Source organism: Diachasmimorpha longicaudata, chromosome 2 (assembly GCF_034640455.1).
Source record: "Diachasmimorpha longicaudata isolate KC_UGA_2023 chromosome 2, iyDiaLong2, whole genome shotgun sequence".
Taxonomy (NCBI): domain Eukaryota; kingdom Metazoa; phylum Arthropoda; class Insecta; order Hymenoptera; family Braconidae; genus Diachasmimorpha; species Diachasmimorpha longicaudata.
Window position 1 is genome coordinate 9140278 of NC_087226.1, and position 15159 is coordinate 9155436.

Sequence of the window (15159 nt, forward strand, 5' to 3'; positions counted from 1 at the left end):
CTTGAATAAATTATTAATGGGCAGTGTTAGTAGAAATAAGTTCCGAAGTTTCCGTAAAAATTTTAAACCTTTAGCAAGCATATTTTTAAAAATCAGTTAAAGTCCAAAGTATTGATTAGAGTTGGCAGTTTAACTGTTACCAACGTTCGAATATTGCCGCTGCTTCCGAAATTTTCCGAGCTCATAAACCGACTACGAAGACAGCTAAGCACTTTTCATGCCCTCTGAAAATGAATTTTCCTCGTTGTAATTAATTTGACATAACTTGGTACTCTCTTATTCTCATTGCTACTCAGTCTGTATAAAAAAGTATGGAAAATCGTGAAAAAGTGCGGTGAACACCTTGGATTTAGTACAAATGTCACAGCTCACGTTTCTAACCAAACTGTCACTTGTCATTTTCTCTCGTGAGACATTTCGTTGTAAAAATGGAGCCAAAGTCGAAAAGCGAACACCTGTTATCTCTAAAGGGTGAGTACACATAATTTTCTACCGGGGTTATCGTCATTAGGATGGAGCAGATTTTAATTATGAATTTCATGCAAGTGATGAGGTTAACAAGACCGACAATCGCCACTCCAGCTATTGTGACATGTGACTCGGCTGATTTACCTGGTAATACTTTGAATAATGCCTTAAAGGAGGATTGCACAGCTCTCCAGGGGATGGAGGTCCTGGCAGTTGGACAATTCATGGTTTTACCTCAGAGCTTTGGGTGAGAGAAATTCATGAAATTCATCAGTTGCAATATTCTTTATATTACTTACTTTGTTTGGATTTTTTCTAGCATAATTGATTTCTCTTGAATTTTATTATAAAAAATCAATTTCCCACGTTAAATTGAAACCCCTCCGATTAATCAATACTGGTTTTTTCGACACAGAAATATTTATCTAGGAGAAATTTTTTCGAGCTACCTCTGTGTACATAATGGGAGTAATCAAGTGGTAAAGAACATAAGTGTGAACGCTGATCTTCAGACGAGCACTCAGTGTATTCGTCTGTCAAATAAGAATGTAAATATCGGCGAATTGACAGCGGATAGTACTATTGATGAGGTCATTCGTCATGAAGTGAAAGAAATTGGAACTCACATGTGAGTCACTCTTCACACTCTTGACACACTATAACTAAAGGCAGGAAAACAAATGCTTGACCATTTTTCACTGTTTATTATTCACAGACTAGTTTGTGAGGTCAGTTATACTCCGTCAGCTGCAGGAAGTGTTCCTCAATCGTTTCGAAAGTTCTTCAAATTTCAAGTATTGAAGCCCCTCGATGTGAAAACAAAGATCTACAATGCAGAGTCAGATGAGGTTTATGTAGAAGCTCAAATAGAGAATCTCACTGTTGGACCTATATGCTTAGAGAAGGTGGCACTAGAATCCTCATCTTCTCTATTCGCTGGTAACTAAGCACGCATGAAAAAATACATTTAACACTTCCGTAGATCCTCTTAAACTATTTCATATAAAAAAAACTCCCAGAATGTTATCTTTTCTTGGAATTGCGGTTCGTCAAATGCAAATCAAGTGAGAAACTCAGAAGATAACATTTCTCAACGAATTGACATTTTTTCTATACAGTGTCAACATTGCACACCAACGATCGAGGGGAATCTATATACGGTGCCGTCAATGTACTGGATCCAAACTGCAGTAGGCAGTATCTTTACTGTCTGAAGCCTCTGCCGAGTTTACTCAAAGACCCCAAAATAATGCATAACGCCACACAAATTGGAAAATTAGATATTGTGTGGAGGAGTAATATGGGAGAGAGGGGAAGATTGCAGACTAGTCAACTTCAAAGAATGGTGAGACCATCCAGTATGCAAACACAGTCGAGCGAGTTGACTTAACACTTCTTGTTAAATCTTCAATTGCAGCAGGACATCGAGTGCACATTTTTTTATATTTACTAATAGTTTGTTCCATTTTTTTCCAAGGCTCCTGATTACGGGGATCTCCGAGTAACTGCGAGAGACATACCGATAGAAGTATTCCTCGAAAGCATTACTGAGTTCAAATGCCACGTGATAAACACATCGTCAGTACCCAATTTTGTTACAGTATTATAGATTTTATGCCTCAGCCTTGGTAAATCTTTGACCGTTTCCCATGTGTTGTAGGATGATATCTTTTCCATAGCGAGGTGTGCACATTACTTGTGATTCCTCGATTTTTAAAGAATGGTCATAGATCTAAGATATTCATTTATAAATAGTCGCCTTAGATTCGGAGATATTTATTTAAAATTGTCGTTAGTGACAATCGATCGAAGATAATTGGTCTCCCTTCGAAATAGAATTTGCAGTTGCTCCTAAAGACTATTTTAATTGATCCCTTCGATTCATTTTTTTAGAGAGAGGAGTATGGACTTATTACTGAGCTTAGAATCAAATAGTTCTATCGCTTGGTGTGGAATATCAGACATAACAATTGGATCTTTGAAACCAGGAGCCTCTACTGATATTCCTCTGTGCCTCATTCCTTTACAAACGGGTTTAATTGTGAGTAAATGGAATCAATTATTCTCATCAGTATGAACTGATATAAAACTTATCAAATTCCCAGTTATCATTGAAAATATTTGTGAAAAATCACTCACTAATTCTATCATTATTTTAGACAATCTCTGGACTGAAATTAGTCGATACCTTCCTCAAGCGTGTATACGACTATGAAGATCTGGCGCAAGTATTCGTCTCTCAATTGAGTTAAAATTGAGAACAATTAGTTATTATGAACACGAACAAAAGAAGAGGAAAATATTAGAATGATATTTTATTACTGGAAATATGCGTCTAGAGTAGACATTCTTTCATTTTCACTGACAGCACCAACAGCACAAGCGAGCAGAGTTTGTACATCCTGTGGCTCATTACCCCCATAAATATATCCATTAGCTTTGTCAATTGCATTTTTCACTTGGAGAAGAAGGCCCTGGTTTGAAATGTCGAGTGGTAGAAAAGTCACGAGACTGTAGTCTTCGATGAGAGATACCAATGCTGCATTGAGTTTCTTGTATCTGGAAGGATAGAGTTTTTTGAGTAATTTCTTCGGAAGAATATTCCGAAAATGTTATCAAAACTATTTTTTGTTTGGGTTGCTCTTGCACTTTTACAATCCAAAGATATTTTTTCGCCTACATCTACTAATTCTAGAGATATTCAAAGATATTTGCATTGTTTTTTTAAATTCATTCAAAACTCCCCCTAAATAAAGTAATTCCGTTTTTTAAGTCATTCTATTTATTACTTAACTACTGGTATGATCAATATATGGAAAATTAAATACAAAATTACTTACTTGGCAGTCATGGGATCCTCGTCGAGTTTATCAAGCAAATAATTTAGATCCAATACTTCAGTGTAAAAGTCTATGTTGAATGCTAACCGGTCACAGAATTTCTTCATCTGATCCAATTTGGTCATGATATTAACATGAGGTAAGCCCAATTGTAGCATTGTGGTAGTGCAGAGTACAAGAGACGACAAGTATTTTCCTAAAATCAAATTGACTCAGTGAAATGCCATATTTTTTAGAGAGCAAATATTGCGAGTAAATAACGCACCTGTTTCTTAACTATCAAAATTTCAAACATAATATTACTGAATAATTTAGAAATAATGATTTTTAAAAATTTGTATTTATTTTCAAATCGTAAAGCCTATGATTATGTAAAATAAATTATTATGTCAAATAAATTATATTGTTTGAAAAATCAGATTTTTCGAAATTTCATGATGAGGGATAGTTATATATGTATGTATATAAGTTAAAAATAATTTGAATTTTGTCATTTTACCCGCATCACTACAATGATGTGAATCAATAAGCTGAACACTGCAGAGTCTAACTAAATTCTGTCCCAGTCTCTCTGCAATAGTAGCCACTGACTTATGGTGTGTATACAGTTCTATCTGACCGGGGCAATCGAAAATGAGATAGTGATCCTTCAGTTCCAGGACTCTTTTTATCAACCAGTCGACATTTTTCTCGAGAAATTCCATGCAGTATACAAGAGCCCCATTGGGCCCTAAATTGTATGTCTCCATTACTTCATTATGTTTTATGAGTTCAGATATGTCAACCGCTGCTTTATACTCCATATTCTCATTCGCTGGATCTTTCAAGTGGATAAATTGTTATTAACCATTTAGCTAGGCTCGTTAAGGAAACTCGTGTAGTTTTTAAGTCGGGGAACTTAGAATGAACTACATCAAACCATTAATACTTGCTGATTGAATTAGACGAGTAATGACAAGATAAATGAAATTCAATATTTACGTGCCATCAGTTTCTTTAGTTTAATTGCCAGTATTTTTTCAATGAGGATTGACGGTAGTTCATTCCCTTGAGTCAATAGAATTGTCATAAAGAGGAACAGATTTACAAACCCATGTTAACGACGGCGACTTTTCTTCCAATAGTTCCAAGAAAATTACACATTGCATTGCAATAAGTGGTCTTTCCACTCCCAGGGGGACCAATCACCAGTTGACCAAATACCAACGACATTATTGAGAAGTAGAAATGCAATCACCAGGTTTTTAATTTTTTAATTGCTGCTACGATTATGGTTAAAACTGATTTATCGTAACTTTCAAGAGCAAGTGATAGTAAAAGAGGCCGATCGATTTCTATAGCGTGTGCAATATATTTGGCAACGGCTAGATCTCTGGACTCTTCAAATTTACTGTTTCCAAAAATGGGACTGAAAAAAATTTGATTATTATAATTTAAAAAATGGTATTATAAACTATTATCGTATTCAGAATACATTATTTGAACTTATTTATCAAATGGATGAAAAGTGATCTTACGTTACGTCGTACGTCGTGCTTTCGAGTTCCTGGAGAGCTCCTTCTTGAGTCACCGATATCAGTTTACCGATTTTTTTATAGTCAGTAGCTACAATAAATATTTTGTTCCTGAAATATTTTAGAATGGATAATTAATTTGGTGCATAGAAATTGCCTACCAGAAAGTATTTATCATTGAAAGTGACCGGAATTTGGTCTATTTTCATAATTTTGGTTATTGAAAATTCTTCCCCAGCAATTTTATATCATAAATTTTCTTGCTTTTTCACTCAATTCTTATTTTCCTTGCAAAAAAACTAATCAATAGATTTAGTCTATATAGAAATTCGATGCAATCTCACATGAGTTTGGTGAATTTACCGTTTTGTTATTAAAAATTCTTGTATATTTTTTAACCGTACTTGTAAACTTTGACGACGATATCAGTTGGGCGAACGCGATCGTTTGTGCTGGTGTTAACAACACAGGATATTTTCGGATTTTTCTGCATATCAGCACAACAATAAATAATTGTTTATAGAACTTATTAATGTAACTTTTCGTAAGGTGGTTAGAAACTTTGTTGTCACTTGAGACCTTCAAACTGGATCCAACTTATCAAATCATACCATCATCACCAGTCCTTTGTTTTTTTAGGTTAAAATTACAAATGTTTCCATGAGACAACACTTCCGGCAGATTCAAAGCTGCAGGAATTCATATTTTCCCGCGCCACCGGACGCACAACCAGGAGTAACGTCTTCCGCCAAGAAAAAAGGTCGTAAATAAATTTTTGGAAAAGAAATTGATTCGGACATTTAGAAATTAGATTATTCGATGTTTAATGTCCTCGGCAAATTTTGTGGATTTTTTATTGAGGAACCGAGGTCAAAATGGCGTCAGTTTCTCGTTGAGTTCGCGGAGAGAAGGACGCTTCCCGCCTTTGCACGTTCGGTTTCGCGATTTTCCAGTAAATTTTCGGTTAATACTGCCTTCAAGTTGCATAACAACATTAAGTAAATCATTTATTCAGTAATCTGATCATAAATTTTGTAAAATCGTGACCGTAATAATCAATTCTCGGTTTTTTGTGATGAATATTTGGCGAAGCATCGGGAGACGCTATCGCATTTCTACGTTCGATTTCGTGATTTTGCTGAAAATTTTCAGTTAATAGTGCGATCAAGTGCATAACGTCATCACGTAAATAATTTATTCATTAATTTGATCATAATTTTTCGATCGAGTGCATAACATCATCGCGTAAATAATTTATTCATTAATTTGATCATAATTTTTGTGAAATCGTGAGTGTGGTATTCAGTTCCCGGCTTTGTGTATTATTTGGGTTTGTGTACATGCCGCGGAGCCTTACGCTTTGTTTGTGAACTCTACGGGGAATCTTCTAGACGCGTCACATGACCAAACAGAATTTTCTAAGTAGAAATAAAATAAGTTCTTGTTTGCGATGAACGTTAAATTACGACATGTAGTTTTGGTCAAGTGGACCGTCTATGAGACAAGTTAACAAGTGGTTATTAATAAGTGGTAATTAGTGTTTGTGGATAAATCTTCATCGGGGAAATGCACAGCAGGGAGATGAGGATATGCAGGCAGATAGGGTAAGTGTTTTTGATATATATTCCATTTGATACCATTTGGTTCTATTGTCACATGAAATACGAATATTTCAGTCTTTAACTGATGAAACAGTTTCAAATGACAGAGATAATTAATTCGTTGCGTTTTTTTTATTTTGATGACTGGGCTGTATCACCTTAACATGCCTTGATTCAATAGCGAAGTGTTAAAATCACTTGAGGTGACTTGGCTGTCCGTTATTCCTCGTTTTATGCCACAGTCCACTTCACGAAAAATATGACAAACATTTTGTCATCTAGAGATATTAATTAAAAATTGACCAATAGCGAAAATCGAACAAGATTTTATTTAGAACAACAATTGCCGTTATTCGGTTCGACACCTCAAAAAGACAGGGGAGGGAAGGGAGTGACAAATTAGTTGTTTCGAAATCTCTATGCGAAACGGAAAAAAAGTTATTTAAAATTGTCTGATACTGACAACAATTTCTTGCAAATTATTCGTTTGCAAAATTTGAACAATTTACATTTTTGGCGGGAACTACTGCCGCTCGAATGAAAATCGGCTTTTCACTTCCCCTCTATTTATATATTGTACTTCTACCCGGGAAGACCCGACTATACCTAATCATCTGTTCGTTTCAAATACCTAAACGTGCACTATTCGTTTCTCCAATTTCGACGCTCTCGTTTCCCTCGATCAACAAATAAACCACTAAAGCAATAAATAATATTTTATTATCAATGAAAATGGAAGCGTCGAGCTCAATGGAAACCGACGACGATCCAGTAGTGAAAGAGGTAATTACATTATTAGTATTTGACAATGTTAGGTTATATGAGTACCCAAGAACGTATGAAAAAATTTAATAGATAAACATGGCTTTCTCATCGATCTTTTATTGGATTTCTACTGAAGCTATAACAATCCGTTGAGTTATTCTATTTGTTTATTTCTCCGCGAATCCGTGCCATTTCAGAATTTTCCAGTGAATTCTCAAGGATTTTTATTATCTTTTTTCATACATCAAAGAATACATTAACAACATCACGGAAAATAATAATTTAGAAATACCATACGACCACGTATGATCACAACAATTAATTCCCTTCAGATTCCGGTCTATCTGTCAAAGACCCTGGCGGATAAACTCTTTATCTTTCAATACCCAATAAAACCAGCGAAAGAAGGTTACGATAACGCCGAATTTCTAAAAACCGCAATAAAACCAGAAAACCAAGAGGTTCGAATAGAAGTGGGTATCGAGCCCGGTGGTCCAAACTACGACCATCGAAAGGGTGAGCAGATCGTTCTAAATGCAGACGGTCCCTTGGACAGATTTGCACAAGACACCAAAGGCAGATTGTTCGAAGGCAGTATGATGGACAAAATAGTTCTCCAATCCTCTAGAGCCCTTCCAGACTGCTCTAACTACGCAGTGGGCATTTTCCAAGATGGTGAGCTCCATGTCACCCCGTTGAAAGGGATAGTTCAATTACGTCCTCAATTCAATTACCTCGATATGAGCGAGAAGAACACAAAAGAGGATGCCACGAAATCAGCAGAAGAGGAGCCAGAGGAAGAGGCAAGACAAGTGAACGTGACATTCGCAAGGCAGAAGTCGGAGTGGGCTCAGAAGAGAAAGGAGCAATCTTTTCAGGAACACTCGAAGAAGAGTTCGGAGGAGAAATGGATCGAAACGAGTTACAGAAGTGTCAGCAGTACGCAATCAGATCTCACGAGACTGGAGATGTTCTGTGCTTTGGCTGACGACAAGTCCAACAACTTGAGGCTGTCTACGAAGGATTACATCAGACTTCTGGCGCCGCCTGCTAAACCTGATGAGTACTCGAAAGCTAACGTTCCACCATCATCGCTCTCTTATGTAAGAACACTACCTCTGTTGGATCAGATTCGAATAATCATGAAGGACGCGAGAATTCTGTCATTCTTCCAACTTCGATCGATAATAGCATCTGATCACGAAACATCAGCTATTTTGAAGTACTTGCAGCAAGTTGCAGTTTTGGTTCAGGGAAATTGGATAGTCAACAGTGAATTGATTTATCCAAAAGATACAAAATCATCTCACAATGGGATTCCAGCAGAACTCATGTGCAGAGCTAGGGATTATATTCTTCTTTTATTCACAGAAAATGAGTTTGTGGATAGAAAATCCGTTTCGTTGGTGATAAAGTTGCCCACAGAGGAGATAAAAGAGATTTTCATGAATCTGGCGAGAAGTCAACCAAAGAGAGGGTGGCAATTAATTTTATCGGCTAGCACAGATTTCCAAGCAAAGTATCCAGAAATTGCCCAGAGGCAAGAGTTGTTCTGGGATGCTAAGAGGAAACATCTTAAGGATGTCATGGAAGCACCTACTCAACCACCACAGAGACAGAGGAGAAAGTCCAACAGAGAGTCTATTGGTTCAGAGAATGAAGAGAGGAATGTGGGAAGGGGACGAAATCGACAGAGAGACTCTTCCATGTCTGATGATGGAGCTGGGGAGCCTGTGAAGAGTAAAAAGGGGAATCGAGGGAGGAAAGCTTCGGAGACGACGTGACATACTAAACGGTAGTTTTTTACGTTGGTGTAAGTTTGGCTGCAAGTTCTTTCGTTCATATTTTGAAAAACAAGGGAATGCCAAAGAGATTATGGAAGGATTCGCGACAGATATTATTATTTTCATGACTTTTGACATAATCATTTGGCAGAATTTGTCGTCTGGAAATCGGCATCTCACTTCCTTATACTTCGCGTACTTCTCAAATTTGGAAATTTTGAAATTACAAAAAAGAAACTATTTCGCGCTATTATGATGTGCTTTTTTTTACTCATAAATTTCACCAGTCGACATATGGGTAAAAATTCCCATCAGAATAATATGGGATTTATTATTTCGGTTTATAACTTCCTGAGATATTAACTCATAACTGGAATTATTTTATTTTCGTTCTGCAAAACCGGAGTAAATTATTTATTTAAGGAGTTCTAAGTCGTATATGGTAAAACCATATTTATTTTTTTATGGTAAATTTTCTATTGAAATTCTCTCCACGTTTGCCGCTGTTTTCATAGGAATTCATGGAAAATTACTGTAGATTGTGATAGGAATTCTGCCGAATGAGAGAGAATGGGTTTGCGTGCGCAATGGGGTAGGATATTTTGTTCTGTTATGTGAAAACTGCCAGTTCATTCAACTATACTACAATGAACATTATTATTTTTGATTTTATATTTCAATATTAATGATAGTAGAGTAGACACAATGTGTTTATTTTATCCTCTGTAAGGCTGGAAATGTATTCGCTGAATACATTAACACTGTAAATATCATATTGCGATTATACCACCATAAGAAGATTCATCAATAAAACCGGAAGAAATTATAATGAAACTGGGGTAGTTCAACATATAACTTCGCAGAAAATATAAATTTTCTGTTGATACTACACAATACATTTGACAATCACGCTCAAGAACAATAAATTCATCTATAACTACGTCATATATTACAACAAATTGAAGTGAAGATTAGGAAAGTGCAACACATGGTATTGCTAATGTAATACTTTTACATAATTCTGTATAATGGAGGAGAATTTAATAGGGACGGATGAATAGAATGGCATATTGACAGAAATCAGTTTTTAATGAATATCTCGAAGTCTAAGAAGCATTCAATTTCAACATTCGATAATCATAATTTTTGCCAATATTCTTTAAATATTTCCTAAATAAACTATACAAAAATTTCCTGATGAATCAGCTCGTTTCAGCTTTTCGTATCAGTTCTCGAAATGTTTACAGAACACCAAAAAATATAGTATAAATATTGCAGAGATGATTTCCGATGATTGTTGTCAGTAGAATCTAACGTGGTATCTTTGGAGTGCAGGGATTATTCTCGCGAAATGCGCATTAAGCTCCGCTTTGCATAGGTGTTGCAGTTCCCAGCTTTCTATAAAAACACACAACTAGTATATGTTTAAAGTGTTTAAAAAAACAAACTTACCGGTGAATGTCTTTTTTTGTCGAATTTATGGTAGAAAATCAATTCTCCCAATAATGCAATCGAAGCTGATGTATAACCAACAATCATTATGATGGCAAATTGTTGAAAAAGATTATGCTTTTCCATGAGAACATCTCTTGCATCATCATTTTCTTCCGGAGTAATATTCTGACGCCTACTGAATCCGATATCGTACCATTTATTCAGAAGACCTACATCGCGGAACACACCTATTAAGTCATCAATGCGTTCACGATATGGTGAATTTTTTGCTATGGGAAATGCGAATGAATCTGCAATTAAGCAAGGTTTCAATAGTACAGATCTACGTATTGATTCGTACTGCTCGAAAACATTGTATGCCTTTTCCCTCATTATGCAACTTATATTCTTGTATTCAACCAAGTAATTCAAACAGTCCATCATATTCCATGATGTCATCTGAACTTTTGCCTTGAGCTGTAGCTGAACTCCACTAGCATAACTGAATGTCTTATTGTAGTAGAGTGGAGAAATAATTGGGACTAAATCAGAGTTTACCAAGTCTTCCAAGGTCGACCATTCATTGACTTCGTCAATGTGCACTATTTCCCCTGTTAATGAGCTGTAGAGATTCGTAGAGTACATTATAGATACCAGACATAGTGCACCAAACATGATACGATCGGCAGTATAATTGGGCGTTTTTTCCACTGTTACACCGAGCAGTAATTTCATTACGATAAATGGGGACCAATATTTACTGTCTAGATGTGTCAAATGTTCTAGAGTCCAGAATACTACTACAATAATAAGTATGAGAAGATAAGCACCTACTGTATTCATAGAGAGTAGTTGAGAATTTTTCTTGGCAATGTATGGAACAATTGCGCAAAGCTGATCTACGTGTACTGATCTTGTTCGTAGACTCCGTACCTCAGCTTGTTCCGAAGGATTAGCGACAATATGAGCATACATATCCATTTGTTTATTCACTAGTGGTTGTAGAAATGAATTCAGCCGACCATCGGCGGACAGTCTCTCCTGTACTTGGGCTTCTATAGTGAAATTCATCGATTCAGCCAAGGCATTTATTAAACGCATATTTGCCCCTTTCAATGTTATTTTACCATTACTCCCATATCTCACAGTTGAAAAGGGTGGATCATGGGCGATGCGAATTTTGAAAGGGTAACCATTCATATTATTCGCTGCGATTGGAAATAATTCTGTTTGAGAGGAAAAATTTTCTGAAGTAAATTTGTCCATAAAAGGATTGTACTGATGGACTACAGCTTGGAATATTTCATCTTGCATATTCTGATTGAGGTAATAGAGCAATTCAAGAATAGCACACTGCACACCCTGTCTTCGCCAAGCGTATTTTAGGATTTCTCTTACGTCATCATTGTTAGACTTAGAGTAATGAATTATCAAATATCTTACTCTCTTTCTGCCATATGATGCCTCCATCATTGCGTTCATGATTTTGGTTGACGGGAGGGTTCCTTCAATAAGTGGAATATGAATGTACACGAATAACGTTGATGCAGGATCCGGTTTTATTTCATTAAGCAGATCAGAATCATTCACACTTAATTGTATGAGGGGACAGTACTGTCCGATTAGGCGAAATAGGTCAGATATGCCGGGAATTCTTCGAGTTGCGGTACTGTCGCTTACGAAGATGGTTTGATACAGACCGTCAGTTTTCATTGTGTAATTTTGTATGCCGTCGATCCAGGCCGATTCCTCGGTGCATGTTACTGTTCTTGCGACGATTAAGATGAGAATAAAACGATATAGCGCCATGCTTTGAAAGATGCTACTTGCTCTAGAAGGTCAGGATTACTGGTAGGGACTAGCTGTGGTCGACATTATATAGTCCATTTTATAAATTGTCATGCTGAAGTGATGAACAGAACATAGATCGTGCTTTTACGTTATGAAAAAGAACGAAATATGCAATTCTCACTGTGGTATCACATTCTCCGAAAATGAACTTAGAAAATGACCAATTCCTGGTACAGTTGGGTAGTAATCTACACATCATATTTGTTCTTTTGCCACGTTTTGCGCAATAAGTCGAGCAAAATATAAATGAAACACATATGAACCTATGTGTCGCTTTCATTTGGGAGTTATTTAGTTATTGCTAGGAGTATAGGATGACGCTCAATTTTTTATATTTGTAAGTCACGTGGACGTATCCATGAAAGAATTTCAATTTCAACTGCACTCGTAGTGGTACAATAACGCTAACCTTGTCATTCCGGAAACTACCCTGGTCGATGTCTAGTCCAATTCTGGACACGAGTTTCAACGAATCCAGTTTTATATAATTTTTTTTTGTCATTGTCTTCTGCTTATGAATACACACTATCCCAAGAATTATTGATTACCTATCTGAATCGTTCAATGGCTGTTCTTCAATTTTTTCCAACCATGATAGCACAGTAGCTCTCCAATAAATGTGACGGTTGCTGTGGTAAAACCAAATAATAAAACAATTGATAGCTGTTCTCTCAATGGACTGCTGGGTTGGTACTTCACATCGTCTGGTATCAACTCATCTTCTCGGTCAATTTGCCAAAGTTTGATTCTCGTATCATTTCTGAACCACATTATCTTCAACCCAACTTCTGACAGAAGATTAAGTATATAATCCATTCTCTTTCGAATGGGTAAACCAGATCTAAGAAGAAATGTGTAATTGTCTGACCAGAAACAGACCTTGGACATCTTTAAAATTCTTTCACCAGGTCGATAAGCTGATTTCATGAATACTTGAACATCATTCTTGGTCATTAAACATGTAACATTTTTGAAACGATCTGCGTAGGATGGACAGTTCCACATGGCTGACATCGTAACAGCTTTTCTTTTCAAATTAATCAGCGCTCGATCAGTCGCGTGGAGATTTCCAAATGTTCTGTTCAGAAGATATGGTGAGATCACCGGTATGAGGCCAGAACGATCAAGATCATCAAAATTTTCAATTTCAATCTCACCCTCAATATCGATAATGATTTCTGTTAGAGATGCATAAATTCTCATACAGTAAAATAATGATACGATTAGGATTATTAGGATCATTAGTCGTTGGGCAGTTCTCAGATTAAGATGATTGATATGCACGGGGATTCCAAATAACATACAAAAAATATGAAAAATGCTCCATGAACTACGGAACTTGAACAGCCACGTTGATGCTGAAAATATTGATAAAATCCCAGTGGTTGAAATGAAAGCTTCAATAATTTCTCTAGGAAAGAGAAGACGAGTAGTTCGTTTTATTGGTACGACAGCACACAACTGGTCACGAAATATCATATCAGTGTGGTATAAATCTTCTTCCGTATCTTCTGTGTAGTGAGGGCTAACAGAAGCAAGTATATCCATATTTCCACTGTTCAGAAGTTTGAATAATCCGTAGGGTGAATTGTCTTCAATTATTTCGTTAAAGGTCGTCAATTCCGGTAAAAATTTTAATGTAAAATTCATCTTCGTTGCCACTTCTTGTATGACGGAAATATCCCATCCGCTCATTGACACATTCTTCGTTTTCTCATCCCAGGAGACTTCGGAGAAAGGGGGTTGATGACGGATACCGATTTTTAAAGGATACCCGTGCAAATTGTTCATAAGATTTGGAAACCATTCGATTCCTGGTTCGTATGGTTTCCTTATTATTAAATCCAAGAAAGGATTGAAGTAGTGAATTACGGGTGAGCTCTGTTCTTCTAGAGAACTCACCGCGATAGTTATCCTTTGTCTTCGGTAAGAGATGATCTCCAGAATGAGTAAATCCAACATTTGGATTTCCCAACCATATCTCAATAGGATCTCGAAATTCTGGGGCTTTTCTGATGAAATAAAGATCATCAGGTACTTGGCATATTTCTTGTTCAATGATAACTTCTTCATGATAGATAAAGTATGCTTTGGCACATCTAATCGATGTATTTTTGCATTATGGACAGAAATGAACAACGTTCCAGTAGTTTCAATTCCATGATAGGACCATTGGGTAGCATTTGATGGACGCTCTACGTTTAATCGAATAGTTGGATAAGCAGCCATTATTGTCTGCTGCATTATTTCTATCCAATAATTCTCAATTGATGTTTCGATGTGCTCTGGTGTTATGAATATGACTTGGTGATACTCACCACCATTGTGCTTGATGTAATGTAATAAATCTGAAAGCCAGGCAGGCTCTGGTAGATTAAAAGCTTCCAACGTGCCCATGCACATGATGATTACTACATGTTCAATTGAAGTATACTGCCATGGAGTTTTCATAGTGTTACGATTTATGATGAAATGGTCTTATATCTTTGGAAGCATTAGGGTGACTGATGAATCAAGTGGAGACACTTATTTTGTCTTTGTTGACTATCTTCGTTACTCGAGCTTTTGTATTGGTGTACATTGGTTCTTGTTATCTCTCTTAACCACTATCACGTGTGATCGATTCCGTCTTTATTATTAATATTTTCTTTATAGCGTTAGTCCATTTCTTTTGTATATTTTCATCATTTATTTTACCTGAAATTCTTTCGATAAAATCTGCCATTATTAAATGGCAGCGTAATTTCCAATGTACATTTAAGGCGATAATATCTTTTTGTGTTTTTGTTTTGCTGGCCCTGCCTTTCGTTTATTTCATATTCAATCAATCAGTAGTAGAACCTGTCTTCCTATCGACTAAATCGTATTTAGTAAGCGGTCGCTCAATTCAGAAACTAAATAT

The 15159-nt window shown here is 36.3% G+C and overlaps 6 protein-coding genes across 7 annotated transcripts in view; 3 read left to right on the forward strand and 3 right to left on the reverse strand.

The window, feature by feature from the left end:
- Positions 1-16: 16 nt before the first annotated feature.
- Positions 17-3726, forward strand: LOC135172705 (trafficking protein particle complex subunit 13). Its single transcript, XM_064138983.1, has 8 exons — positions 17-471; positions 547-715; positions 884-1096; positions 1184-1407; positions 1587-1813; positions 1946-2046; positions 2362-2509; positions 2628-3726. The coding sequence occupies exons 1-8, from the start codon at positions 429-431 to the stop codon at positions 2718-2720; spliced, it is 1218 nt and encodes a 405-aa protein (XP_063995053.1). The 5' UTR covers positions 17-428; the 3' UTR covers positions 2721-3726.
- On the reverse strand, positions 2769-5468 carry LOC135172712 (GPN-loop GTPase 2). Its single transcript, XM_064139000.1, has 6 exons — positions 5227-5468; positions 4826-4933; positions 4400-4716; positions 3808-4128; positions 3309-3504; positions 2769-3027 (listed from the first exon to the last, which is right to left on the reverse strand). The coding sequence occupies exons 3-6, from the start codon at positions 4518-4520 to the stop codon at positions 2787-2789; spliced, it is 879 nt and encodes a 292-aa protein (XP_063995070.1). The 5' UTR covers positions 4521-4716; positions 4826-4933; positions 5227-5468; the 3' UTR covers positions 2769-2786.
- Positions 5469-5714: 246 nt separating this feature from the next.
- LOC135172709 (ephrin-B2) overlaps positions 5715-15159 on the forward strand; it is a 228783-nt gene continuing 219338 nt past the window's right edge. The window contains exon 1 of the mRNA XM_064138993.1: positions 5715-6426. The gene's annotated coding sequence lies outside the window, so the exon portion shown is untranslated. The remainder of the gene's footprint in view (positions 6427-15159) is intronic.
- Positions 7017-9806, forward strand: LOC135172694 (DNA-directed RNA polymerase III subunit RPC5). The gene is made up of 2 exons (XM_064138961.1): positions 7017-7206; positions 7521-9806. Exons 1-2 carry the CDS (start codon positions 7150-7152, stop codon positions 8970-8972), a joined length of 1509 nt encoding a protein of 502 aa, XP_063995031.1. The 5' UTR covers positions 7017-7149; the 3' UTR covers positions 8973-9806.
- On the reverse strand, positions 10214-13050 carry Ir7e (Ionotropic receptor 7e). 2 transcript variants are annotated; one of them, XM_064138955.1, is made up of 3 exons: positions 12667-13050; positions 10425-12169; positions 10214-10370 (listed from the first exon to the last, which is right to left on the reverse strand). In XM_064138955.1, the coding sequence occupies exons 2-3, from the start codon at positions 12117-12119 to the stop codon at positions 10311-10313; spliced, it is 1755 nt and encodes a 584-aa protein (XP_063995025.1). In that variant the 5' UTR covers positions 12120-12169; positions 12667-13050; the 3' UTR covers positions 10214-10310. The 2 variants fall into 2 exon arrangements, with proteins under 2 accessions (XP_063995025.1, XP_063995024.1); XM_064138954.1 differs by lacking the exon at positions 12667-13050 and having other exon boundaries at positions 10425-12221.
- On the reverse strand, positions 12559-14766 carry LOC135173012 (uncharacterized). The gene is made up of 2 exons (XM_064139586.1): positions 12848-14766; positions 12559-12782 (listed from the first exon to the last, which is right to left on the reverse strand). The coding sequence occupies exons 1-2, from the start codon at positions 14706-14708 to the stop codon at positions 12559-12561; spliced, it is 2085 nt and encodes a 694-aa protein (XP_063995656.1). The 5' UTR covers positions 14709-14766.